The sequence below is a fragment of the Diceros bicornis genome, chromosome 5 (assembly GCF_020826845.1).
Source record: "Diceros bicornis minor isolate mBicDic1 chromosome 5, mDicBic1.mat.cur, whole genome shotgun sequence".
Lineage (NCBI taxonomy): Eukaryota > Metazoa > Chordata > Mammalia > Perissodactyla > Rhinocerotidae > Diceros > Diceros bicornis.
The window spans coordinates 65744844-65772120 of record NC_080744.1 but is presented as its reverse complement, the minus strand read 5'-3'; the positions used below and the strand labels follow the sequence as shown (position 1 = coordinate 65772120).

At 46.5% G+C, this 27277-nt stretch overlaps 1 protein-coding gene across 2 annotated transcripts; it reads left to right on the top strand.

The window, feature by feature from the left end:
* The first annotated feature begins 293 nt into the window (after positions 1-293).
* Positions 294-25563, top strand: HEXA (hexosaminidase subunit alpha). Of its 2 annotated transcripts, XM_058542014.1 has the most exons (14): positions 294-581; positions 15218-15310; positions 16213-16278; positions 17713-17759; positions 18280-18390; positions 19279-19380; positions 19859-19991; positions 20629-20809; positions 21801-21887; positions 22160-22232; positions 22998-23181; positions 23386-23476; positions 24121-24225; positions 25325-25563. In XM_058542014.1, exons 1-14 carry the CDS (start codon positions 329-331, stop codon positions 25386-25388), a joined length of 1590 nt encoding a protein of 529 aa, XP_058397997.1. In that variant the 5' UTR covers positions 294-328; the 3' UTR covers positions 25389-25563. The 2 variants fall into 2 exon arrangements, with proteins under 2 accessions (XP_058397997.1, XP_058397998.1); XM_058542015.1 differs by lacking the exons at positions 294-581; positions 17713-17759 and having other exon boundaries at positions 15221-15310.
* The last annotated feature ends 1714 nt before the right edge of the window (positions 25564-27277 follow it).

The window sequence follows — 27277 nt, the reverse complement described above, 5'->3', positions numbered from 1 at the left end:
ACTCGTCCACTCCACCTTCCCACCTGGGGCTTCTACAGTCTGGTGGGCTGATAGTTCCATGATCGCAGGCCTGGCATCTTTAGTGGCACCTCACCCCTGCCCCGCCCAGGCCCGTTAGCCGCCTGCACCAGAGCCACGCCGATGGCAGGCACAGTCGGAGGCACGCAGCAGGAGCTCCCGGTCACGCCCAGAGCAGGGAGTCTGCTCCGCGGTCGCTGCCGCGGAGCCGCCTCCGGTCACGTGACGCGCCGCTTGTCACGCGGGCGCCGCTCACCTGACCAGGGTCTCACGTGGCCCGGCCAGCTGGGAGGAAGGGGACTGGCGGGCCATGGCAGGCTCCACGCTTGGGTTTTCGCTGCTGCTGGCGGCAGCGCTCGCTGGGCGGGCGACAGCCCTATGGCCTTGGCCCCAGTACATCCAGACCTCCGAGCGGCGCTACCCGCTCTTCCCGCACAACTTCCAGTTCCGGTACCACGTCAATTCGGCCGCGCAGCCGGGCTGCTCCGTCCTCGACGAAGCCTTCCAGCGCTACCGTGACCTGCTCTTCGGGTCGGCTTTGTGGCACCGTCCTGACCCCACGGGTGAGTCGGACCTGCCCCGCCGCGTTCCCGCGCTCTGAGAGAGCCTGCCTGGGGACAACTCCCCCAAACAAACCTCCTGAGACGCCCTTCATTTGGCTTTTGCCCAACCCTCTAGTCCAGTCGCACCCTCTAGTCTCCACTTCTTCGTGCCCTTTTTCTCCAGCTGTAATTTCAGCCTCCCCAAGTTTTAGTTCCTCACCTCCGCTTTCACTGAGCTGACTTGTGGGGCCAGGATTTATCCGGAGTCCTGCCCTTAGGCTGTGTGTCACCAAAAATGCCTGCTGTCGAACTTCAGTTCAATCAGGATATCAAATTACTGAAAGTACTGTGCCAGTAGACATCTAAGGTGATCCCTCTGACTGTGTTCAAGTGTTGCAGGGTCCTAGTGAGGCTGTGACCAGGGCTGGGTAGAGGAGACCAGAGCTGACACCCAAAATTGGTTGAGACAAGCCATGACAAACATATTGACCTGTGCAAAATTACATAAAAGTGCCTGACACCTAGCATGTGCAGTGAATGTTTAAACACGTTCATAAGGAAATGAGTTTTGAGCAGTCACTTAAGTGAGATGGTGGATATAATTGGCCAGGACTGAAATGAGGGTGTTCCAGGAAGGAAGGAAGAAAGGCTTGAGCAGAGGCACAATGGGTTATGACTGAGCTCAAAAGTGCTGGGCTGGTGTGTGTGATGAGGGTGGGGGCTGAGTAGTGGGGAGCGATGAGGTTGGGAAAACTGTGGGATTGAAATAAAGAGGGGTGCTTTGGATATTGCTTTCATCACAAATAGCGAGGGCTGGCAATTTTCTTTAAGGCAGGTGCTGAAAATTGTGTTGGAGGATTATTATTTCACAGCAAATTGATGAGTAGAATCATATGTAGAGTCAGCAACTCCAAGGAATAAAATTCTACTTTATGGGCTAAAAATTTAGAGTTTTCTTGAAACTCTCCTGGAATCTAGTTCTCTGGTTATGATGCATAGGTGTTTATGGGAGGAAGCCATATTTATGGTTGGGCCATATAGTAACATCAGTTTGTATGGTGTTTCGAGTGTGCCTAAATTACTTTCACAAGTGTTCTCCTTTGGTATATAGAATTAAAAGCATTTAATTAAACAGATGGCCCTTAGAGAGTGACAGATAATTTAGGGAAAGAAATAGAATCTCAGCATCAAGGTAGTTCTTAACTGGTAAGATGCATTAGGCTGGGGAGGATAAAAGGCCTGCTCTCGTGTGTGTGGTAGATGACATATTTCTCTGAATCCTTCATGACCAATAATAGAATGCCTCACACAAGATTGGCACTCAGAATGTGTTTATTTTGGTATAGAACAGTTAGAGCCTGGCGTGTGCAAAAAAAAAATAGATCTGTCATCTAATTGGTATGTGTCTATCCCAGTGCTGAACTCTCTGGAGGTTACAGGAAAAGTATGAGACCTAGGCCCAAGCTTTGCAGTCCAGTTGGGGAAATATGAAGCAAAGTGACCCAATGTATTATAAAATGCTCAAGAGATAATTAGAATGTTTACTACTATTTTATAAATTAGGATAATTCCTACACTTCTAAATTAAACTTTTGTCTCCATTGCTCTAGGACTACAGTTTAATCAAGAAAATAAAAATGAGAGATTATGTGATAATGGAGTGCTGTAAATTCCCTAATGAAAGATATTTAGAGACAGAAGAAACTAAATAAGATGTTTATTTCCATTTATTACCTTGCTATGAATGAATTTGCTCTATTAGTTGAGGGTTCTTGTCCACTGAGGGATAATGAAAACTGATTTGGATGAAGATGACCAAAGACACACAGATAACTTCCTTCTCTATTGTTCTTCCTGTGGAGCGCCTTCCCTTTGGAGCGGAGTTTTCTGGGGAGCCTTTCAGATAACTTGAGCTATAATCCTATTTCTTCAAAAACAAGGATGAATTGATGGAGGGAAAAGCAACATCCACAGGGCCCAAACCAGAGTAAATTCTCTACGGGGCTCATTTTAGTAAAGAAAACAACATATGCAAGTTAAATCTTAGCAAACAGCTTTCCACCTGCTTCCTGCAAATAACTTCTTTGTAGGCTATGGGTCAGTGTTTTTCGTAATGCAGCATAACTACTCATTTTAATCTGAACCCGGAACTCAGTGGAATTCATATTTTCCTTTTCTGAAAAACAAGTCTGTTATTGAGGTTCGGTTCTATTCTGAAATCACCTTCAGATGTTAGCTGTGGTCCTGCCAATTGCTAAATGGTCTGTAGAGGTGTTTGGTGTTTGCTGCCTCCCTTTGTCATTCACAAATGACAAATGTCATTTCTGCCTACTGGAGGGTGTGTGTTGCATGTTGTTAAGCCTGTTAAATGGAATTATTTTAGGCTCTAGATACTTGGATGAACCTAGTTCTCTCTCTTGATTATTAAGCCACATCCTGTTTGCAAATCAAAGGTGTGATCATTTGGAGTGGCACCCATTTACTGTTGCTCCAAATACGTTTTTGGGTGCTTGATGGAGCTGATAAAGCCCGAATTTTTTAGGTAAGGTGGCTAAATCTGATTATGTCATGTGACTGCATTCTTCTTTACTTTTGCTGGAACCGGTTGATTGAAGCCACAGTTCTTAATGGCTATTATAAAGTTCCCATCTTGTTTTGATGTTCACACGCACATCTCTGAGTTACTTAGGATGCCATTGTCCCTGAACAGAATAATCCTCACCCCCTTCCCCAGCCCTTTTATTCTAGAATGGAAGGAAGATTATTATATGAGTATCTAGATCCTTCTGCAGCCATTATCAATATTTAATTTGTTTAACCTCAGATATGAAAGTGACTAAGTTAATAAGAGACATAGTTCATTAGAATCTGAGTCTCCTAAAATGCCTTCTTTGGCCGTTCCTCCTATAACTGTGCCTGGAACACAGTAGATATCGCTCCCCCTGCCTTGGATATTCTGCTTGAAGACCATATACAGTGGAGGACTCAGGGTCTGAAACATGATTTATTCAGGAATCAGCCGGAAAATATTTATTAATCTCTTGCTTAACTGTGTGCCCCCAGGCAAATTGCCTAATTTGCAAGCAGCTGCTGTTGCTTTGTTTTGTTTTGTTTTTTTCTAATCTGCCTAAATTTCAAGCATTTCTAAAGATTAGGAGATAGAGATGAAAATCTTTACAATCTTTGAAGGAGGGTACAGTAGATGGAAGAACTTGATGATTTTAAAAATAAAACAAAATGAAAAAAAGTCTGAGCCCCACAGCTGCCCTTCCTCTCATCTCCTTCCACCCTACTTCCTCACCTCCAGAAAGGAGAGTGAAGCAGGGCATTGCAGGGTTTTTTGTCAGTTGATACCTTCTCTTTTGGTTTGTTTTTATATCTAATAGCAAGTGTGGGGCTTTTTTTCCCACAGCCTCTTGCTGGGGCATGTTGTCAACTTCTTAGCCTGTTAAAGGCATAAATCTCAATCCTTTTCCTGTGGATTATACAGAAGGAAAGGAGTTTTACTGCCCAACCAATACTTCTTTTAGAAATGAAAGAGGGTACTGTTATGTTTCTGCATTTTCCTAAATTTCCTCTGCTGGCCCTGGAAATAAGTGATAAGAATAGATCAATATGCAACATCAAGAGGTTTAACCAACTGGATTAGGAGCTTTCTCCCACCTTTGTGGGGCCACTGAGAACAAGGTCAGCTCAAGAGAGGAGAGGCTATTTGTAAAGAGGTGAGAGAGGTGTGTGTGTGAAGGGTTCTCTGTGATCCGGCTCAAGGTTTATGGGGCTGTAGTTCGTTGTAATAGAGAAATGGATTTGCTTTTCTTCTCTATTGCTGGCTGTGGTGAGTAGGACCCATTATCAGATCAAGCACTTCTCTCTTTCATTTCCTTTGCTTCTGTTTTAAGATTCTGTTATTGCTTAAGCTTTCTGGCCATGCACTCAACCCTGATCCCTAGCCAACAGTGGTGTGGCTGGCTGGGGCTTGGGTGTGATGTTGAGCTCTTTCTTCTGGAAGTGTATCCTCAGATGCAGGGAGTTTGGGCACTTGTCAGCTTGGGGGTCAGTAAGAAGCCTCCCCTTCTTTTGTAAAGCTTTGGGATGGGAACAAGGGAGAGGGCTTACCAGGTACACTGTGTCCTAGATGAAAAGTTTAACTACTGGCCTATTCGATCTTGTCCTGATTGTAACTAGTACTAGGATCCCACGTTGGTGGCTTTGGTCTCTTAACTAGGGCCACAGTCCTAGTTTGAGGCAGATTCAGAGTTCCACGCTCATGTCCCTTGGATATGTTGGAGTGTCAGCCTGTTTGCCATACAGGGTGGCATCACACGGTGGTGGAGCCTTCAGGCTCCTGTAAGAAGCTCATGAAAAGCCCTCAGGAAAGCTGCTCTTATGGTGTGGTTATCCCACAAAGCACCCTGCCCCTGGGCTCCTCCAACCAAGTGGCAAAAATGGCTTTTTAGGAAAAGTAGAAAATGGAAGGAAACTAGCTGAGTGTCTGGCACTTGCTGTATATTATGCCCTTTAATCTTCATAGCAGCTCTGTGAGGTTGGTGTTGCCTCATCTTTCAGAACTGAGACTCACAGAGGCTGAGTGACGTGTCCAGGGTCACACAGCTAGTAGTGGTGGAGCAGAAATTCCAGTCAGGCCTGTCTGTCTACAAAGATTTTGCTCTTTTCGCTCTGCAGTCTTGGGGCAATCCACTCATAGATACCTTCACCGAGCATTATACCTATTAGCGATTTGGAAGACTACTGGCCTCTGGTAGGATTAAGCCCTGATCATACTTTAGTGTTAATTACTTCAAATAGTAACTTCTAACATCTAATTACTTAATCATTAGCACTCAAATTATGAATATTTTGATCCCCAGCCCATCATTATCAGATTCCAGTGGCATTTCTGACTGGCTTCCTTCCTGCCATCTATTCTTAGTACAAGTAGTATTTATTAAGCAACTATAATTTGTCAGTAACACTGATCCAGAAAATTTTAGTTGAACTGCCTCTGTCCTTAAAGAATTTAGTCTTAAGAAGTAGGAATACAGATATACAGTAAATTGTGATTTTTGCTGATAATTGAAGTACAAAGTGCTTTGAGAAAACCTGACCCAAGTGTGTGTTTGTGTAAGGGGATACATTTTGAAAAGACTTCCGTAAAGAGCTGTCTAATCAAATCTGAAAGTAGGAGTTGGTGAGGTTGGAGGTAGTAATCCACATAGAAAGAACTGCATGTGGGAAAGACCTTCAGGGAAGAAGCATTCGTGCCATATTCAAGAAACTCAAGGTCAGAGTGGTTGACGCACACAGCTCTAGGGTGGATCAGCAAGTTCTGAAGCTAGAGAGATGGTAGATGCAAGGTCATAAAATGCCCTAGTAAGCCCCCTGGTAAGGAATGTGAACTTTATCCTAAGATCAAGAAAGGCCAGTAAAAGCCATTACACAGGATAAGTGATGTGACTAAACTGTAGCTGCATTGGGGACTGGCAGAGAACAGGACTAGAAGCAGGAAACCCAGTTAAAAGGCTGTTACAGTGGTTTAGATAAGAGATAATAGTGGCTGAAGTAGGTTGATGGCTGTAGGGACAGAGAAAACTGAAAAGATTGAACAGATATTTAGGAGGTGGAATGCTTGAAAATGGGGCGTTATGATGCAGAGGGAAGTGCTGAGGATGACTCCAGATGTATGGTTTAGCAGTTTGAATGTGTTCTGTTGCTGTTCATGAAGATAGGGAAAATGGTAGGAGAGGAAGGGAAGGGATACAGGGGAGGAGTGAAAAGAGAGAAAGAGACAGAAGAGAGATTGATTAAGAAGTTAGAGGCAGGGTAAGAATTATAAAACGTCAATTTGATTTTGGCCATGTTGAGTGTGAGGTATCTGGTATCTAGTATCTAGCAGTTAGCTCTATGGTGCTGAAGCTTGAGAGAATGAATTGGAACACTTCCAGAGGAGAAGAAAGTCCAAAAGGTGACCATGGGAGGGTGTCGAGGAGGAGGAGGATGTTGCATAACTGCTAAGCCAGAACGTGGGTTAATTCTTCCTCCTGAGTATTGAAATCACCTAGGATGATAGCCAGCCTTGGGATGGAGAGGAAGACTGGGGACCAGGGTCCAAAGTCTTGGGTAAACAAAGAAATGATTAGGAAGTTGCAGAGTATTGTACAAGGAGAGGCTCAAGATTTTACAGCTGAATGTCACAAACCACAGAAGAGAGGTGTTTTTTTTTTTCACTTGATGGTAGAGGATGGATGGCCTGGAAGCAGCCCCATATCTCAACCCTAGGATGTGAGAAGGAGCTGCCTTTCAGAGCAAGTTGTAGGGGAAGTAGTATTGCTGGGGAGAGCCAGGCTTCGGTTAAGGAGGAAATAGAAGAGACTGAGGATGTTGGTAGTTAAAAAACCGTGGAATCGGGGCTGGCCCAGTGGTTAAGTTCAGTGCTCGAAGTGGCCCGGGGTTCGCAGGTTTGGATCCTGGGTGTGGACATACACCACTCATCAAGCCATGCTGTGGCGGCATCCCACATATGAAATAGAGGAAGATGGGCACAGATGTTAGCTCAGGGCCACTCTTCCTCAAGCGAAAACAGGAAGATTAGCAACAGGCGTTAGCTCAGGGCCAACCTTCCTCACCAAAACAAACAAACAAATGAAACAAAACAAAAAAAACATGGAATAAGATTCCAGAGAGTTTGTGGGGGTGGGTGATGTGTAATACAGGTGGTTTGGCAGAGGAGAGGAAACAACATTTATAGGAATGAGAGCGTGGGTCCAGAAATGAGCAGAGGCTATTATATATTGGGCAGAGTGACAAAAGATGATAGCAGTATGACACAGTAGATTTCCCTGACTGTAAGATTGCCAAGAAAATAAGTTTGAGAGACAAGCAAGAGTTCATATACACGTGAGAATTTAATATATGATAAAGGAAGCGTTCCCAATCAAAAGTGAAAGGCTGTATTAATCAATAAATACGTAGAGGTGACTGGTTATTCGTTTGGGAAAAATTTAAATTAAATCTTTACCTCGTTTCAAACACAAAAGTAAATTCCAGGTGGATTAAAGATCTAAAGATAAAAGATATGCCATAAAACTATTAGAAAGAAGTAAAGGAAACTATTCATATAGTCCCTAGGGATAGAGGAGGGCTTTCTAAACAAGCAAATAAAGCAAATGCAAAGTGATGCTCAAATTCAGTCATTATTAAAGAAATACAAATGAAAACAATGGTATATTTCTTGATCTATCAGGCTGGTATAGCTGAAAAAGAATTGAGATGGTCTAGTTTTGGAAAGATGTGGAGAGATGGGCCCATGGTTGTTGGTTCGGATATAAATCAGTACAATAATTTGGAAGAGTAATTCGGCAGTGTCAAAATAAAAAAATTTCAGATCTTTGGCCTAGCATTTCCACCTCTAGGAATTTTCCTACAGAACTCTCACAACTGCTTAAAAGAAGAATATATACATGAATATTTAATAAAGCATTGTCTATAGTATCAAATACTTAGAAACATTCCCAAATGTCTACAAAGAGGAGAGAAGTTAGGACTTTCAACTTTTTTAAGTAAAAGTACATACCAAAAATGGAATTCTATTCAGCACTTACAAATAATGACATAAACTTTTATATATTGACATTAAAAGATCTGCAAATCATTTTGGTTAAGTGGAAAAAAGTTACAAACTACTATGTATTCGGATCTCATTTCTGTTTGAAAAAATAAATAATAAATCTGTGTATTTACAAAAAAATGGAAAGACTGTGTAAAATGTTAACCAAAGTTATCTCTTGGGACCTAGAATTATAGGGAGATGTTCTCTTTCCAGTGGGAGGGTGGGAGGAGAGGAGGAGAACAGATTAAGTTTTAAAAGTAGAGGAAAAAAGAAAACTTTTAACTACAACTTTTACAAAAGAAGATGGAAGGGAGAACATTCAGGGTTCATCTCTGGGCTGGATAGATTGCACTTCTGAGTAGGTGTTGGTAGTCTCTGGAGGGTGAAAAATCTTGGGACTCCTGGGAGGAGACAGCATGGTCCACACTGAATTCAGCACTATTGAGAGGCTCTAGGCTCAGGGCAGTTGGGTTCTCAGATTCCCACTTTACTGGGAAAAGAAGTTGGACAGGGGTGGCCTTGCCTCTTCCCCTAGCCACACCAATGTACTTTTGCATCAGCGGCTTCCCAGCCTTGGGATACCTTTTCCCCTCTTGGTAGCCTTGCAAACACAACTCAGGGTTCAAGGTCCTATTCAGAGGTGCCCTCCAAGATGAAGCCTTCCTCCCTTTCTGGAGGTAGCTATAATATCTACCATAGCCCTTATCACACTGTTTTGTAATTGTTGTTTGTATTTGTCTCTCCCACTAGACTGTGAGCTCCTCAAGGGCAGGGTCCAGGGCTTGTTTTTCTTTTTAACTGCTCCAGCACCTAGCACAGTTCCTGATGCGCAGTAAGTGCTCCAAATATCTTGGTTGGAATGAAGAAATGAGTGGGAAGTGAATGATTTCAAGGGCTTTTATTAGGCTCAGTATGGGGAGAGGAAGCCTGGATGTGATGTATATGAAGGGAGGGGGGACAAAGTGGGCGTGGAGACCAATGTTGGCGGCAGCCTAGGAGAGAGCCAGGACACGTGGGGGCAGGGTACACCTGGAAGAGTGGGAAGGTTGTCAGAAGCTGCATTGACCTTCCCAGTTCACACTCCAGAAGCCAAACCAAATGCCATTTTATAACCAAAACGAATGTGTTTTCTCCATGCTGCTAAGATTCTGTGAATTAAACACATTGATATGATGGAAATGTTTTGATTCAGGGAGGTGCAGGGCGGGTGGAGGGAGAGGCTGTTGTGCACTGAGGTAAAGACATAGTTTCCAGGTCTCCTAACGCAGGAATGAGTTCTCCTTTCCAGAGGTCTAGAAAGACCCGAATCTTTGTATTTATGGACCCAAGGGTCTTCAGAGCAGTGTCTTGAAAGGCACTTTCTGGATGCTTGGGTGTCTTCTCACCATTCCCCCCACTCCAATCCCAGGACTTTAGAAATACTAAGTTTGGGTGTATAAAAGTAATCTCTGCATTAACTGTTGGCCATTTATGCCTGATTATCATGTAGCACAATCATTATGCATACATAGTATTAAATATACATTTTTTTATTTCTAGCATCATTCATTTTTTCAGCATTTATTGAATGACTACCGTATGTCAGGCACTGGGAGTACAAAGACACTGAGATTGGTCACTCACAGTGAGGAACTCACAGCTTCGGTGAGGAGATAGACAAATAAGCAATATATATTAAGATAAGTGTTATGAAAAATGTATGTATACGTTGCTTCATGATCACATAGGAAAGTCTCTTAGGAAAGGGTGGGGGAATGATAGAAGAATTTTATAAAAGGAAAACTAGAACTGTTTCTTAATCAGATGAGATGTAGAGGCAATGCAAAGTTTGTTTCAAATAAAGGAAGCAATATATGTAAAGAAAAGTATGGAGAAAATGTGGCATTTTCAGGGTTCTATAAAGAGTTCAGTGTGCTACTGTGAGAGTTCCTGCTCAGGAGCAGAGAAACACAAGGCTAGAGTTCTTTTAATCGTCCAGTGGATTCTGGACTTTACCCTGAAAGCTATAGGGAACCATTGTAGGATTTTGAGCAGAGATTGTTGTAATCTTATTGTCATATTAAAAGATCACAGAGGTTAGGAGATTGAAATGGGGTATATATGGAGGCAGGGAGAGCAACTGGGATATTTTTTACAGTCATCCGGATGAGAATTTACGAGAGGCTGCATTAAGGCATTGACCCAATGAGGGTGGGAAGATGATGATGATGTTAAGAGATAATAAAGATGTTGTAGTTATAAGACCTAATTGGTCTTTCTTTTTTACTATTTTAATCTCAATGCTTAGCGCAATGTTTGACACATAGTAGACAGTCAATAAATATTATGAGTGAATGAACCTGTTATCTACTCAGAAGGATGGGAGAAGGAGGAGGTTTCTGGTCTGGGTAAATCAGTTGATGGTGCTGTTATCAAACTGAGAGAGAAGATCAGCCAGTAAGAGGAATGAAGAGTTAGTTCAATTTTGTGTTTAAGGTTCGAGGTGCTTTCAAGACGTTTTGAGTGGAGCTGTATGAGTCTAGAGCTCCAGAAGAAGAGTTGGCATGGAAAGGCCGATTTGAGAATCATCAAGCTACTGTGGGGGTGCATGGCATTGTCCAGGGAGAGTGTAAGCGAGGAGAAAAAGAGAAGTCTGGACCCTGGAGACCCTGGGGAGCACCAGCACATGGGGGTTGGTGAAGGAAAAGGAGAATGAGGAAGCATGTTCAAGGAGTTAGAAGGAACACCAAGAGAGAGCAGTGTCCCCTAAGCTAAGTTTAGTTTCAAGAAGGTCAGGGGTGTCTGATGCTGCCAAGAGGTCCCTGAAGAAGTGAGTGGTTACTAGAATATTACCTCTTTGAGAGCAGGGATTTTTGTCTGTTTGATCACTGTTGTATCCCCAGCACTTAGAACAGCCTGGCACATAGTAAGCGTGCAGTAAATAACTGTTGAAGGAATGAATGAATGAATTGAAAAGGATCCCTTGAACTTAGTTACAGAACCACAGGACCTTGGGAAAGGCATTTTTAGAGGAGTGGTGGAGAAGGAAGCCGGATTATAGTGGAGTGAGGAGTAGATAGGATGTCAGGAACTGGCTACAAAGAGAGGACTAAAAATGGCCAACTCTGTGAGCACTTATGTGCTGGGCTCTGAGCCAGGCACCTCATATGCATTAACTCATTTAGTCTTCCCAACAACTCATTAACGTAGGTCATGATCCCCATTTTACAGATGAGGAAACTGCAGTTCAGAGAGGGAAAATAACTCGCCCAGGTAGAAAGTGTTAGAACCAAGATTTGAACCCAGATCTGACTTTGAAGTTCAGCACCTAACCGCTCAGGCTACATTTCCTCTCAAGTTTTTTTGTACCTGGAAGGGAAGAGAAGGAGTGACTGAGATGACGTGGAGTTGAGACCAGGAAGACTTGCAAATATTTTAATGCTGATGGGAAAGAATCAGCAGAAAAAATAATTTGAAGACTTTGGGGAAAAGAGAAACAATTTATACTAGAGGAGCCTGAGGAGAGATCCAGAGCACAGGTGGATCCTACTCCGAGGTAGGAGGAGGCAAAGGTAAAGACCAGGTGTGTGTTGCGTATATTTTTGTCAGGAAGGAGAGGGGAAGGTAGGAATGGATGGGAGTTCTCTTCTGATTGTCTGCTGAGAGTAAGGGAAATGGTGATAAAGTTATAGACTTAAAGAAAGTGGTACAAGTTTGAAATAGCTGTTGCAGAGAATAGAAGAAAGCAATGGTGGAGATAGATTTTCATGGCAGCATCCAGAGCCCAGCCAAGATGAGAGATCATGACTTAACAGTGGCCCAACCCTGCTGTTATGTGATTTTCTCCCTTCCTCCCATAGGGCACAGTAGCCAAGATCAGGTGCACAGAAGGCAGATGTTAGATTGATCCAGGGTTGAGGGTTTTGTCCACTGGATGCAACAGAAGAAAAAGACAGGTTGTTGAGACTATTGGTAGCTTGTGTTTGAGATGACAGATCACGACATCTAGGCCAGCAGGGAAGGAAGTGAAGATGGGAGAGGACTGAGCACAGAAAGGAAACGGAAGGGTCATAGTACTGGCATCTGGAGAAAGTTCAACAGTGGGACTTTGGTAGTAAAAGGGTCTCAGAGTTGCACATCCAGAGCAGACCTGTCTGTGATGAATAAGGCTAAATTATGCTAAAAAGGGGATACAAGGGTAGAAAACTAACAGTGGTTATCTCTTCAGAGAGGGCATTGAGGAGGGGTGCCAAAGATAACTTTTATTTTTTTGTTGTAAACTCTTCTGTACTGTTTGAATTTTTTCAATCTTTAAATTAAAAAAAATACAAACTGTTCAGTGACCCAAGGAAAAGAGCAGGTTTACATGAAAGCAGGGAGATGAGGGAGCTGCAGAGATAGGAGGCAGTGCTCATGGAAGGGGACCCTGGAGTATACGATCTGTCTGTGGAATCACGATGTATTGGCTCTGAAGGGGAGTAGCCGGACTCTGGTCCCACCCTGCCATTGTTTACAGGGGAGGAAATGGGGGCCCTGAGACTCGCACAGCTTGGCAGCAGCAGAACCAGAACCAACCTTTCCTGATTCCCCAGCTCAGTGCTCTGTTTTCCGTGCTGCTTCCTGAGCACTCGAGGCCTCAGAATTTCCTGCCGACCCACCCGGGCTCATTGTGAGTGTGCCCGTGAGGCTGCTGGCTGATCAGGCTGTTTGCCATACCATGCTTCCCACACCTCTGCCTTCTCGTGCAGGTGTGGGTGTGTGGAGAGGCAGCTGGCCTGTCCCCTGCCTGTTTCCTGCTCTCTTCAGAGTAGCAACTTGGAGGCGGAAAACCCCAATGATGACACTCCATTTACATCCTTGTAAATGACCCAGTGTCCCTCCTGTTTTGCCAGCTCTCACATCACTGCCTGACCCAGACCTTCCCCCTCATTGCTTGTTTAAGCAGCAGCCGTGACTCTGTCTCTTTATCAGCGCAAACCCAGATGAGTCACTGAGGCACTTAGGACAGGGACTCTTCACCATAAGATTGGTGGCAGCAGGTGGAGGGGTGAGCCCTTAAATTAGGGGCATTGTTCTAGGGAAAAAAATCCTTTCTTTTCATCAGATCTTCAAAGCAGTCTGTGACTCTCCCGCCTAAAAGACTACAGATTTAGAAAATGGAGTGCAGGTGTGTTGGAGAAAAATTAAAATATAATAGCGAGAACAAAAAAATTTAGATTTTTTTTTTGTCTTCCAAGTAATAGTTCAGATAAACCTGGTTTTTGTGCAGCCTCTCTTGTCATCAGGACAGTGACCGTGGCAGTTGCATGTGGATTAGTTGTGATTTCTCCTCAATTTGTAGACTGAGGTCCAGAGGATTAACAGTAAAGCTCAGGACGTTTGCCCTCCTTTGAATGGCTGCCTGGGTAGATACGCAGAGGAACTCCCCCTACAATGGCGTTGGAGTGGGGACAAGGAAGCGGGGGTGAAGACACAGTTTAAGGAGGAATATTCTTTTATAGTTCTTCACCCCCGCCCCTCAGTTAAGTCCCCCTTGGTCTTTGGGTTTGTAGAGATGGCCTGTCTTTTTGGGGAGCTTGGAGTGACCCTGCAGATTCTGCTTTGCTAGTGGTCTCTGCCCTGGAAGTCTGGTTGTCCTTCTTTGTTGTGAGGATGATTTTTTAGGGTTTGGAATGGAGTTGTGAGTTGGCCTGGCCCAGAGTAGCCTCAGATTCCCTTCTCCCTGGAGGGTTTAGGCGGGTATTAGAGTGGGAGTAGAGTATTTACTGGGAGGGGAGAGCATGTGATGGTAGGAAAGGGCCCTGATTGGCTCGCTTCTTGGCAGACCTAAGAGCTGAGATGCAGCCACGTGGTGGTGCCCAGGAGGTTTGAGCAGGCTTGCTTAAAATGGTTCAAAGATGGTTCAAGCCTCTTGGGTTCCTTCTGTCTAGAGATGGATAACATTTGGGATTCCACTTTGGTTCTGAATTCTCTTTCCCTGCCTTCTGCCGGGCCTTCCTATCCCTGACTTTGCAGTTCCATAGGAAGTCATGGATGTTGTGGTGCCAGTGGGTTTGCATGTGGCTCCAGAAAAGAATAGAGAGAGGGAGTTCACTGAAGTTTAGGCTTGGGGCGGTACAATTAGAACCACCCTGAAGGTTGTGGAGGAGAACCGGTAGGAGGGGCTGGGAAGAGACAGTGCATTAGTATTTTGGCTTTGGCTTTTTTGTTTGTTGCATAGACTGGGATCTGTAGAACTATAGTAGATAGTGGGTCAGCTCATACTGGGTGGCTTTCTGCTGTTAGGCAGAAGTGTACTTTAGACAGAGACGCTGTTTGGGAAGAGGAGGGAAGGAAGCAGGGTGGGCTGGTGACCGTGTGCCTTTGCTAGGGCACCAGCTGGATCATCTCAGGCCTCCTTTGCATAAGAGAGCCTCCTGTCATCTGCTCACATTAGCTCCTGGGCTTTAACAAAATTAGAAACCTGATGTTCATCTGGAGCCCTCAAGAGCAGTGCTACCTCATGTGCCAGTCTGCAATGAGATGAGAGGCATACGCACCAGAATGTAAAATTGTTCCCTTCGTCAACAAACCTTGTTAGGAAAAAATATTAGAACTAAACAGTGTTTACTCTGACGTAATTGATTTACATTCTGGTGTCATATAAGCTTCCTATCTAGTGACTAACCAGTAACACAGTCTGCAGATCGGCAGCTAAAGTGCAGACCACACTTTGAGGAGCTATGCTCCAGAGCTGCCTCGAGTTGAGAAGCAGTTGTTGAGGTCCAGGAATCGTGTGCTTGGAAGGTACCATGCCAGAGATATAGAGCCCTGGTTACAGAGAGCTGCTGCTGGGTCATTTAGACGTGGTCAGGGCGGGTTACTGGGGACAGAGGGGAGCACAGCCAAAACGAAAAAGTTGGGCAGAGACGAGGGAGTGCCTGTGCCAAGGATAATGCGCTGTCCTCCCTTCCCTCTTACCACAGGCATGCAAGCTGAAGAGCTAGAGCTAGGGACCCTCCTATAGGGCCTTGGTTTTGCCTGTTGCTTCTGGTGGCAGGTCAGCCACACTGAGTTTACCCTGTCCTTACAGAAAAACAGCATACGTTGGAGAAGAATTTGTTGGTTATCTATGTGGCCACTCCTGGATGTGACCAGCTTCCTTCTTTGGAGTCAGTGGAGAATTGTAAGTACCACCCTGATCCCTGTTCTAGAAAAGCAAGCACTTGTCTGGAGCTCTAACTCTGGGTGGCCTGGCCTAAGTTGCTGATACTAGGCCTGGAACCTTCCTAGACTATGGGGACCGACGGTCACCATGTGCCGAGAGCCATAGAAGGTGAGTCTTTCCTGTGCACTCTAACCAGTGTCTGAAGGCTGGCTGTGGAACGTCACACTTGCTGCTCTCTGAGTCCCCCAGGACACCTGCCTTCTGGACTGAGTATAATTCCATTACCATTTTAGGAATTTGTACACTTTGCTGATTTTTCTCTAAAAGACCCTACACTGGGGAGAGGAGGAGCTTTTGGTCATTTGTACTGAGGTGAAGTCAAGTCATTAGTCCTGTGATTCCCTTCTGTCTTCCCTGAGCAGCAGCATTGGGGGACTTCTTAGTCTCCAAAGTGAACATTCACATCCTGGGATGAAGTAGCTGAAGCCTGGAGACAAAGGGAAAGGAAGGTGATTACGAAGGCTTTGGGAACATTGTAACCTGGACTCACCCCTCCAAGCGTTCCTATCCCCTTCATCCTTTCAGCTAAGAGCTGGCAGGAATTCACGTTTCTGGTGGGGGAGACTGACCCGCAAGGCAGGTGGTGCTTTGCAGAGGACTCTGCTCCAGCCTGACCCTCATTACATGTCATCTCCCGGGGCCTGCAGAACCACTGGATGACCACCCTGCCACTCTGGCCCCAGGCCTGGCTTCCCAGCAGCTGCCCTTGCTCTGGAGATGTCTTCTCTTGAAAGATTAAAAAAAAAAAAAAAAATGAGATCTTGCTGTTGGTTTTTAATCCAAGGATGTACACAGAACATGTGATCTGTAATCTGAGAGTAGAAATCTTTAACCAAATGGGGTCATTTCTGTCATTTCAGACACTCTTACCATAAATGATGAGCAGAATTTCCTCCTGTCTAAGACTGTGTGGGGAGCTCTCCGAGGTAACAAGGTGGGGCTGATGCCGGGAGAGAGAGAGAGAAGGATGATGTGGGAAGGTTGGCATTGGAGGGGTGGGGGGACAGGACTGGGGGCCCAGCCAATAGCCCCACTTTAGGACACTTTCTTTATGGAGACCATTGGAGTATTTCCCCATCTCCCTGAAGGGAGTGTTCTCCTTACAGCTGTCCCTAGAAGTTGACAGGTGTCAGCCTGTGCAGCGGCAGCAGCTCCCCTGGGCAGGTGCTCTAGGGGAGCAGTGGGAGACCCTGCAGCTGATGCTGAGGGTGCCAGCAGGGGAGAGGGGCCAACTCTGCCACAGACACTGCTTGTAAAGCCACATAATTGGAAAGGTTCTTTGAAAAGGAAAACTATTTCAAAAGAAATAGATAAATGTCAAAAAAGGTAAATAGTAGTAAAATATCTAGAACTATAATATTCTGGGAGAAAATTAGGACTTTATGACCTAACAAGTGATAGGCCCATGCCCTTCCTCTTGGTTTACTGGAAAAGTATTTGGTCCCTAGATACAGACTTAGCCAAATACCTCTACTACTTTTGGTAAAACCTGTGCTGGTGAACGATAAGGGAGAGAAGCCAAAACAGTATACTAGCAGCCTGCCTCAAAATAGGTGCTGAGTGACCACGAAGGTCTCTGATTCTTTCATTCTGAAAATTTGGGACTCTGGGAATCCTTCACAGGGCTTCTTCTGGGTTTTCAGAAGCAGGACCCCAGCAGCTGAGAACAGGTAATGCTCTGGACTCAACATGCCCTTGGGCCTTGCCGGCATCTAGGAGTCTGCGTCCAGTGGACTGAGCAGTCCTGTGGGGCAGTTGCTGCCTGCCATACCTCAGCTCCCTGTAGTTGTTCTCCTCTCAAGCTCTGAAGAGGAAAAGTGGATGATTCCTTGTCTTCTAGGTCCAGCTGTGGACCCAGGCTTCTTGGAAACTCAAGCTTATGATCACTTTCTCACAATTCAGTCTGAGAGAAGTGAAGAGGAAGCAGATTGGGGACCCCTTTTTCTCAGCTCCCTTAGCTCCAGATCAGTATTATCTATAGAAAGCCTTAAGCTCTTGCAAGCTGGCATGTCCCTGCATCTGTCCTCACAAGCACACATCTTCGCCTCTCTTCTTCATATTCTTGTGAGTTCAAGGCTTAGGAAGTATGGATAAGAATTATGTGGGTTTTGAGGGTTAGCGTGTTGCTAGGAGGGGCACTAAAATCCCTTGCACTACCTCCTCCCAAAATAAAATACAGAGGGAAAATAGGTACTGGGTTCCTAGTGTCCTTTTTTCATAAGTCTTGAGAAGCGTCAAGCTGCACCACATCCACTTTCATGCGTGCCCAAGCATTATCCTCTGCCACGCTGGGAGCCTTCCAAATGGGTGCATCTCTTTTCCCACCTCCCTGAGTCTTTGCTCTGCCTACTTCCCCATAGGCCTGGAGACTTTCAGCCAGCTCATTTGGAGATCTCCTGAGGGCACGGTGAGTGTGGGCCCTCGAAAAGGACTCCTTTTCAATCTCTGGGGTTTGTTCCCGATGTTGAGAGTCCTGGAAAAATCTTATTTTTGTCTTAGACAGAATCCTGATGGCTTGAGATGGCCCCAGCAAGAGTATACAAGGAGATATGGGTAGAAACTGGTTTGGGAGATTTGTCCTGTTTGGAATCACTGTAATTTAGTTCCCCCGAGTCATTATTCATTAATGACCTTGAGACCACTTGCTTTGAAAAAAATAAACATATTAACAGTCAGTGAAAATCCAGAAATTGTAGGCTGAGTGGTGTGGGGAACAGCTGTCTTTGGCTAGTGTGGGACAGTTGCTGTCTAGACTGCCTGCTTATGGTCATTGAGGTAGAGGTGTGGAGGGTTTGGGGAGATACTTACCCTGCAGAACAGTCACACATTGGCTTTTTGGGGATCTTGGGAGACTTTTCTTCATACCCCTCCACCCCCATGGTGAGTTCCCTTTGAATTCTGACATGTTCAATGTTTTCTCGGCACAGTTCTTTATCAACAAGACAGAGATTGAGGACTTTCCCCGCTTCCCTCACCGGGGCTTGTTGTTGGATACGTCTCGCCATTACCTGCCACTGCCTAGTATCCTGAACACTCTGGTACCCAGGCCTTATGGTCTTCTTTGCTCTTAGGGTTCTGGCGTGATGAGGCAAGGGATAGACCAGGTGCCATATTCTTAAAGAGTTACAGAGAGAATCTATGTACCTTTATGGGATCCTGGGAAAAATGTCAAAGATGACCTGCTTTAAGACTCAAAAAAATCACAAGAGTTATTTAAATCTACCCCACTGGCTACTATGGACCAATGTCCAGGCCAGCAGAAGGTGGTTTGGGGAATTGGCTTCTTTCACCAAAGAGACCTAACTTGGGTTTGGTTAGGACAAGGTCATAGGCAAGAGATGTCCAGAGCCTCAGCTGGGGACGTTCCTACCTATCTTAGGTTGGATGGGCGGTCTTATCTGACTGTTGCCGATCCTTCTCATGTGTGTACCTTTTCCTTTGCTCCTCTGGTAGAACCAAAGGAGTGGACACATCCATCAGTCTTTGATTCTGAGATTTATGGGTTATGGGGCTACTAAATTCATAACAGACCTCACAGTTTGGATAAACCCTAGTCAGACAACCCAAAACAAATGGCAGGAGGAAGTATTAGTCTTCAGAGTTATTTGGGGGCTTTTGGAAGACTCCAGGGTACACATACCAATTCTCCTCTCAGTGTGGCTAGAACTCATCTCAAAGAGGAGATACTGCTTCTGTCAGCCATCTTTGTGCCCTGGGAAAAGAAGAAATGTGCTGGGTCTTTCCTCCATGCCAGGCATTCCCTGATAGGAAGGTTTAATAGACCATATAAACACTTAAGAGGAAGCTGGGGCAGGTTGAGTCTATCGGGGTGTGTGGAGCAGCCTGCCAGTCTGCCCAGCTTCCCAAGTTTGAGGCTGCAACTGGAGAGGCTGTCATGGGTTCACAGTGTGTGCTCTGACCTACAGGATGTCATGGCATACAATAAATTCAACGTGTTCCACTGGCATCTGGTTGATGACCCTTCCTTCCCATATGAGAGCTTCACTTTTCCAGAGCTCACCAGAAAGGTATGTCTCAATTTTTTCCATACCAAGTTTATAGGTCAATATCTGAGCCTGGCTATGGCCCTACTGGCAAGGACACTGGCTCTCATCCTAACCAGCCAGTTTTAGGGATGCACTGACATAGGAGAAGGCACTGGATTTGGAGTTAGGAGACCTGAGTCTGAGTCCAAACTTTGCCATTAATTTGTTCTGTGACCTTCAGGAGATGATCTCTCCTGGTCTCATTTTCTTTTTATTTATTTCTCTTCTGTTAGATGGGCATAATACCTACCTTGTTCATCTCACTGGCATTATGACACTCAGATAAAACAGTAGATGTGATAGCTTGTAGGAAATTATGATAACCTTCCTTGAAGATAGTGATACCAAAGGGCTGTGGGTAGATTTTCTGATATCTGGGGAGTCCTGGAGGCAGTTTGAGTACCCTCTACTCTGCTAGCCTTCAGGAAATGAGATCCTGAAGGGTGTCTTTGCCTTTCAGGGATCCTACAACCCTGCCACCCACATCTACACAGCACAGGATGTGAAGGAGGTGATTGAATATGCGCGGCTTCGAGGCATCCGCGTGTTGGTCGAGTTTGACACTCCTGGCCACACTCAGTCCTGGGGACCAGGTAAGAATAACTGGGGTTGGAGGGAGTCTACTGATCCCCCTCAGTGGGGCTTCAGGGCATTGGCTATTGGATGTGGCATACCCTGGCCTTGGTCCCTGGAAGAATGTTTTCCATCAACTTCTTCCACCTGGGAATTTAGATAGGCAGAACCTACTTTGGGTGAAGAAGGCCACTTCTTACTATTAAAATATGAGCAAATTCTTCTCAGATGTCCTTGTCTTAATGATGCCCTTGCAGGTGGTTGTGCCCTAGAGTGGAAGAAAGATTTGGCCAGTTTGGCTGGATCAGGCTCTCTGCTTTTCTGCCCAAAGGCGGCACGAAGAGAGCGTCCTTTGGGAGCAAGGGTGACCCCTGCTGGAAGCAGTGTGTCAAGGCAAGAGTGTGTGTGAGCTGACAGTTTGGCTTGTAACCCAGCCTCTGACTATCTATGATTGTGGATATATTTGTATTTCTTTGATTGTGACTAAATGCTCGTGATTACCAGTGTCTGTGAGTTCCTGAGTGTTCCTACCCATGTGTGTGTAATGTTTATGAACACAATTATCCTACTTTTTGTGACTTAATGTCCTTAAGTATATGACTGTGTGTGGGGGTCTGTGTATTTGTGACACTTGTGTGGGGTTGTCTGTTGGTTTAGGTGCCCCTGGATTATTGACTCCTTGCTACTCTGGGTCTCATCCCTCTGGCACCTTTGGACCAGTGAATCCCATTCTCAACAGTACCTATGAGTTCATGAGCACATTCTTCTTGGAGGTCAGCTCTGTCTTCCCAGATTTTTATCTTCACCTTGGAGGAGATGAGGTTGATTTCTCCTGCTGGTATGAGCCCTTTGATCTTCCCATCCCAGCCTGATGAATTGCTTACTCAGAATAGAGGTTAGCCCCTGAGAGGCTACCTGTCTCAGGTGCTCCTCAGGGGCTAAACTCTGAGACAGCAGTCTGTCTCAATCCACATGGCTCAGGTCTTGGGCTTTTCCTCTGTCCACCTACAGAGAGGCCCTCCCTGATTTTGGCAAGACTGTAAATGTGAAACTCTCCCTTTGCTCTGTCATATCCTTGAGAAATTTATGGAAAAACCAGCTCTGGCACAGAATTGTCTTGGAAAAATACAGGATAAAGAAAAATAATCCCTGCTTTTGAAGACTTAAAACAGGTTGAAGAGTCAAGACACAGATGAGTTTGAGACTAATACATGACAGTGTCTAGTTAAAGTTGTAAGGTCCAAACCCTGAGATGTAGTTAGCTCAAAAGAGGTTGAGGGGCTTCTTAGAGAAGTGGGCACTAGAGCTGGATCTAGGGAAATAGTTTGGCTTTTTCGAGACATGGAGGAAGGGAAATACATTCCAAGAGGAAATGTGAGCAAAATGTAGACCTTGTGGGCCAAGGGAACTGCAACAGGTGACAGACAGCAGTGCTTGTATCCAGGTGGAATAAAGAATAAATATTAAGGGAAAAGCAGAATATGTGCCCAGTGTGGGGGGTTAGAGAGGGAAGCCAGAATCCAGTGCGCCAGAGCCCTAGCCAAGACCTCAGAGCCACATGTCTAGTCCAGAGAGACTAATATGTATTCTCTTCGAGAGTGTGAACTTAAAGCTCTTCAGGTGCAGACCCATCCTTTCTCTGCTATGTCAATGGCCCCCTTCATAAAACTTTGTTCAGCCACACCTTCCATATTTGGGGCTTCTGGGATCCTCGGTTGCTTAGTTTTTCAGGTGAAAAAGGAAGTTGTGGGAGGCCAGGTGACTAATCCCCAAGCTTTGGGCTTTGAAGATGTTGAAGGAATCAACCTTCGTTTTCTCTTGGGATTCAGGAAGTCCAACCCAGATGTCCAGGCCTTTATGAAGAAGAAAGGCTTTGGTACTGACTTCAAGAAGCTGGAGTCCTTCTACATCCAGACGTGAGGAAGGAAGAAGGGTGGGCAGGGTCCCTAGAGGTCACCTCCTGTGGGGTCTCCACTTTCCACACCAGGGCCAGGGCCTGCCTGACCACTCTCTGGGCCCCTGAAGGGGTCGTTTGTCCTCTCCTTTCAAGTTTGGAGTGGTCACTTCCCAACTGGGGAAGACACTGCTCAATCAGGAATGGGCGTCTAGCCGGGTTCAACCCCTAGAGCTCTGGCACCAACAGCCTAGAGCCTATGTGAACTGAACAGGCACTTTCTTTACTCTCCAGGCTGCTGGACATTGTCTCTGCCTATGGCAAGGGCTACGTGGTGTGGCAGGAGGTGTTTGATAATAAAGTAAAGGTGAGCCGGGGCAGAGAGAGAAGGAGCCACGCATGGTGCCTCCCTCTGGTCTCCCAGCCCTTCCCTGCCTCCACACAGACTGATCCTCCTGGTTTCAGTTAGCTTTTAATGTTCAGAGCACTGAGGCCCATCTCTCCTTTCCCTTCTAGAAAGGTTGCCGAGGTCCGAGCCCTGGATGTAGGTGTTAGAGCCCTTGTCTATCTTCCCTCACTACAAACTGTACAAGAGTTATTTCTGCAGCTAGGTTACTTGGGATTCTTGAGACTGGCATGATGGGTTGGGTTTTCCTTCTCGAGTCTTAGACTAGGTCTATAGGAGTCTTCCAGGTCTGTAGGACCAGGGCTACCTTGTCCTTCATTGTTGATCAATAAGATCTCAGCCTCCTTCCACATGCAGGGGTTCTGAAGGAACCTTGTCCCACCCTCAGAAACGCTGGGAGACTCTTGGACATGGTAGCTCCTGATGAGTCTCCTGGGCCCCACTGCTTGCCTCTCTTAGCTCACAGCCAGTATTACTGTCTCAGTATGGACAGGGAGGCTGCAGAAGGACTGGGGGAGGAAGCAGCAGGGAGTTCTCCTAGGGCCTATGCAATCCTTGACCTCTGCACTGGGCTAGGAGCTCAATGGTTAGGAGTCACAAAGAAATATGTTGTGGCTGGGAAGCAGATGGGGCACACACCCCTTGGCCTGTGTTGCCTGCGTAAGAATGTGGCCCAGAAATCTCCTCAGCTACATGCCATTACTGCCATTTGACCTTTTGTGACAGGTTCGGCCGGACACCATCATCCAGGTATGGCGAGAAGAGGTACCAGTAAACTATATGAAGGAGCTGGAACTGGTCACCAACGCCAGCTTCCGGGCCCTGCTCTCTGCCCCCTGGTACCTGAACCACATCACTTATGGCCCTGACTGGGAGGAGGTCTACATGGTGGAGCCCCAGGCGTTTGAAGGTAACAGCAGGGAGCTCTCCTTGCTGACCAGAGGAGGCTGGGCTGGGGCACAGGGCAGGAGGCAGGAGGGTCTGGACTACACATTTCCGGTTAGGAGGTGAAATAACCTATCTGAGGAGAGGGCCACATCCGGATGGTGTTTGAGGGTTACCCCTAGAGTTACCCCCCACAACCAGCACCCTGTTGTTGCTTGTTTTCCCTCAGGTACCCCTGAGCAGAAGGCTCTGGTGATTGGTGGAGAGGCCTGTATGTGGGGAGAGTATGTGGACAGCACAAACCTGGTCCCCAGGCTCTGGTAAGGGTTTTCTGAGGACATAGAGGGTGTGGGTTCTCCCTTACAGACTCAATCCCATCCAGTCACCCCCAGACTGTATTCTCCTGTCAGGCCTGAGAGAGAAGGGGCGTTGCCGTGATCCTTCTGTTTGTGTGGAGTGTTCACTTCCCACCTGACTTCCATATACTTCCCATTAGGTATGTAGGATAACCCATTTATGTAGGTATGTAGGATAGAGATTGTTATCCCCACAGATAAAGATAATGAGGCCTGGAGAGCATGGATGACTGAAGTCCGTGAATCCTATAATAAGACTTCCCTACGCTGTTTCCTTGGCAGCCCAGTGGGTGTGTAGAGTTTACGTTCTGAGAACGCCTGCTGCTGTCAGTAACAGTTCAGGATGCCTGTAAGACTTACTCTGGTCTCCGTGTCTTTGGGAGAGGAGGAGAGTGGGATCACTCTCCACATTTTAATGAAGATGGAGCTGAGCCCTAGAAGTCCCTGGGAGCCCTCCAGTCTGGCTGTCGCTCTGAGGAAGGTGTTGATCACATCCCTTAGCCCTGAGCTCGTCCCAGACACCTAAACAAGAAGCAGTAGCCTGTGGGTGTCCAGCACCTTTGCAGGGAATACAGGGCCCAACCTGGTGCACGCCCCCTTTCCTCCAGGCCCAGAGCAGGGGCTGTTGCCGAGAGGCTGTGGAGCAGCAGGTTGATGACTAACCTGGACTTTGCCTTTAAACGTTTGGCAGACTTCCGCTGTGTGCTGCTGAGGTAAGAGGCCATGGGGCCTTCCCAAGGCGGGTGGGCAGGTCAGGGGCTTGGGACCCCTCACTGACAGGAAAAGAATACTAATAATAGCTAACACTTACGAAGGCTTACTTTGTGGCAAGCACTGTGCTCAGCTCTTTACAGGCATCATTTCATTGAATCTTCATCACAACCTCATAAGGTAGATACAGTTTTATCCCCATTTTAGAGATAGGCAACTGAGGCACAGAGAAGTTAAGTAACTTGTCCAAAGTCGCTCAGAACGAGGATTTGCTCCAGGCCAAATTGAGAGTCTGTGCTCTTAGCCAAGGCCATGCTTTCATGGGCTCTCGTGACACCTGTGCCCCTGTTGGGGCTGGGCCTGCGTACGATGGTCATTTCTCTGATTCATTCATTGACTAGGTCTTGAGGACCTGGGGGACACAGGCTAATGCAGGCAGAGTCCCAGGCTGAGAGCCTAGCTTGGTGGGGTCTAAGCCTCAACTGTCTGTAATTCACTAGGTAACTCTGAGCTAGTTCCTTACCATCTCTAAGCACATGGCTTATTTGGATAATAAAGGAGGCATGCCTAGAGGTGCCCAAGGAGATTGGTCAGATCCTGGAACTTAGGCTGGGACCGAAGGACAGGATTTCATGCCCACACCCTGTGCTTGGACCGGACAGTGTCTCAGTCCCCCACTGCCACTGCATTTACAGCATTTTAGAGCCATTAAAGGGCGGCTCAGTGTGCCAAGAGCACTGGGCACCTCTCAGGCATCTACCTCTTAAAAAAGAGACTGAGTTACTTGGGGCTGGGGTACAGAGACAGGCAGGTTAGTAAAAGGGAGGTGCTCCCCAAAGTTCCTGGTTGTCCCTTTATCAAAATCACCAGGGGCGCCTGTTTAGAATGCAAATTCTTGCCAACATGTGGCCCCACCCCAAGCAAGAATCTCTGGAAGTGAGAGCCCCGAGTATAGTATAATTTTGGTGTATAGTGGCCGTGTGAGATCCACTGAAATGGGGAAGGGAGACTGTTGGTTGTGGTGGAGAAGGTGTTGTTGGCGCTTAAGCCTGACCCCTCTGAGTTGCTCATCTCAGCCTGTTTCCTCATGTTCTCTTGCAGGCGTGGTGTCCAGGCCCAGCCCCTCAGTGTAGGCTTCTGTGAACAGGAGTTTGAAGAGACCTGAGCAAGCAGCCCCAGGCACCGAGGAGGGTGCTGGCCCTAGGAGAGTGGTAGTGGGTTTCCACTGCATCCTGGCCGGGGGACGGAGCCCCTTGCCCACATGCCCCTGTACCTGAAGAGAAGGGGTCTGGCACTGGTACTGTCCAATAAAGAGTGATGTAGCATTTTTCTATAATGAACATGGATTACCTGTGTAAAACAATGTGAATGGCCCTGGGTAGCAAACTGCCAGGACTGGCCTTCTGCTCCTGAGAGTGATAGGGTTCAGCAAGGCCGCCAGGTTGGGCTCGGTATCTGCCTCTGGAGGGATCTTATAAGTTGAGGGCTGGGAATGAAACCCACAGCCTTTGTGCTGCCTTGCTCGGCCTATGAATTATGTGACGCCTCTCCTAGCCCCCACACGTAGTCCAAACACATACCCCCATCCTCAGCCTGGTCACTTCCCTCCAAGTGGGGAAGTCACTTCGACCTCCAAGGCTTCTGTATGCAGAATAAGACATTCTAGGGGCCCAAAGAAGTACTGGGCAGTGCCAAGGGCTCCAGACCCAACCTGGTCACAGAATAGCCCCTCCGCCACGCATACTCACACACACTCCTTCCCTAGAACTTTTCTTCTGCTGTGGGTTTCTTGTTACTTCAGTTTCATGCAACCATTATTTAAATATTACTGAACACATATAGTGGTCTTGGTACCATGGTAGGTGTTGAATTTGAAGGACTTGGTCTCCAGAGGCCCTGGTCAACTCCCCCAAATGCTAGCAACTTCCACCCCCCTCCTCCCACCCATTTTCAGCCCAGTAGCATCTCTTCAGAGAATTGATAGCACAGTGGAGACCATGAGAGGAAAGCCCCTGGGGGGCCAGGAGGTGGGCATGTGGCTCTGGAAGAGGGTCTTTGCACAAGTGACCCGTTTTTTCTAGGAGGAAGTGGCTCGTTATGGACCCAGGCTGCCCCCGGTGGTTTCATGTTCAGAGGTGACAATGCAGCCCAGAGGCTGGGGCAATAGCAGACAGCAATTGTTTTAGATGAGGATTTCTTTGACCATTATAAAGTTCTTTCACCTGGTCCTGGGCTGGAAGGACAATGGAGAGGTCCCAGGCATTTCTTTCAGAAAATTTCCAGCCTGGTTGGTACAGAATCTTGGAGAAGGCAGGCCTAAGAAGGGATTTCAGGAAAATTTGGTCGTTAAAGAGATCCTTCAATCCCTCGATCATACTCCTCTGGGGACCTGGTTGGAGGTACACCAGCCCTGCCTTCTTGTGCTATTTCTATAGAGATTTGCAGAGTCCTCTTGGAGACAGGTTTTCACACAGCCCAGATAAGCCAGGACCAGGACTCTGGCCTAGAGAGACACAAGTTAAGGTCTACCATCTGCACCCACCAAGAAGCCCCCTTTCCTCTGTAACCCAGAGAAGCCTGTGGAGTGGTCCCAGGCAAGGACCCTGCAGAAATGCCACTACACTTCAAATGCCCCTGCTTCCTTCCTGATCATAACTGTAACATTGCTTTTGTTTGGGATAGCGTTAAATAAAAAGAGCAGACCTAAGTTGTAAGTCTCAAGTCAATGAAGGAAGAGACCATGAAAACACTTGTGTTAAAGTAATAAGCTTCTATGATTTCTTATTCCTGTTGTAAACATTTTCTTTAATGTTATTATTTACAATTAAAAAAAAAATCAATGTGGCCTGATCAAGACCTTCAATGGTGGCATGTGCTGTTCCCCAACCTCCACCACTGCTCCTCTGGGCCCACTGATCGTGAAGGCATTTACCTGAGGATCATCATCAGACCTCGACCTGCTGATGGGTCAGAGGCAGCCCCCGCAGCCACCACCCAGTCTATTCCAATGCACAGAATCACTGCTTCCCCACCCCATCTCCCTTTACCTGGGCT

Coding starts and splice junctions, on each gene's coding strand:
- HEXA (XM_058542014.1), top strand. CDS start 329: ATGGCAGGCTCCACGCTTGGGTTTTCGCTGCTGCTGGCGGCAGCGCTC. Junction 18,391..19,278: donor CTAGTATCCTGAACACTCTG/GTACCCAGGCCT, acceptor TCTGACCTACAG/GATGTCATGGCATACAATAA. Junction 22,233..22,997: donor TGTTTGATAATAAAGTAAAG/GTGAGCCGGGGC, acceptor CTTTTGTGACAG/GTTCGGCCGGACACCATCAT.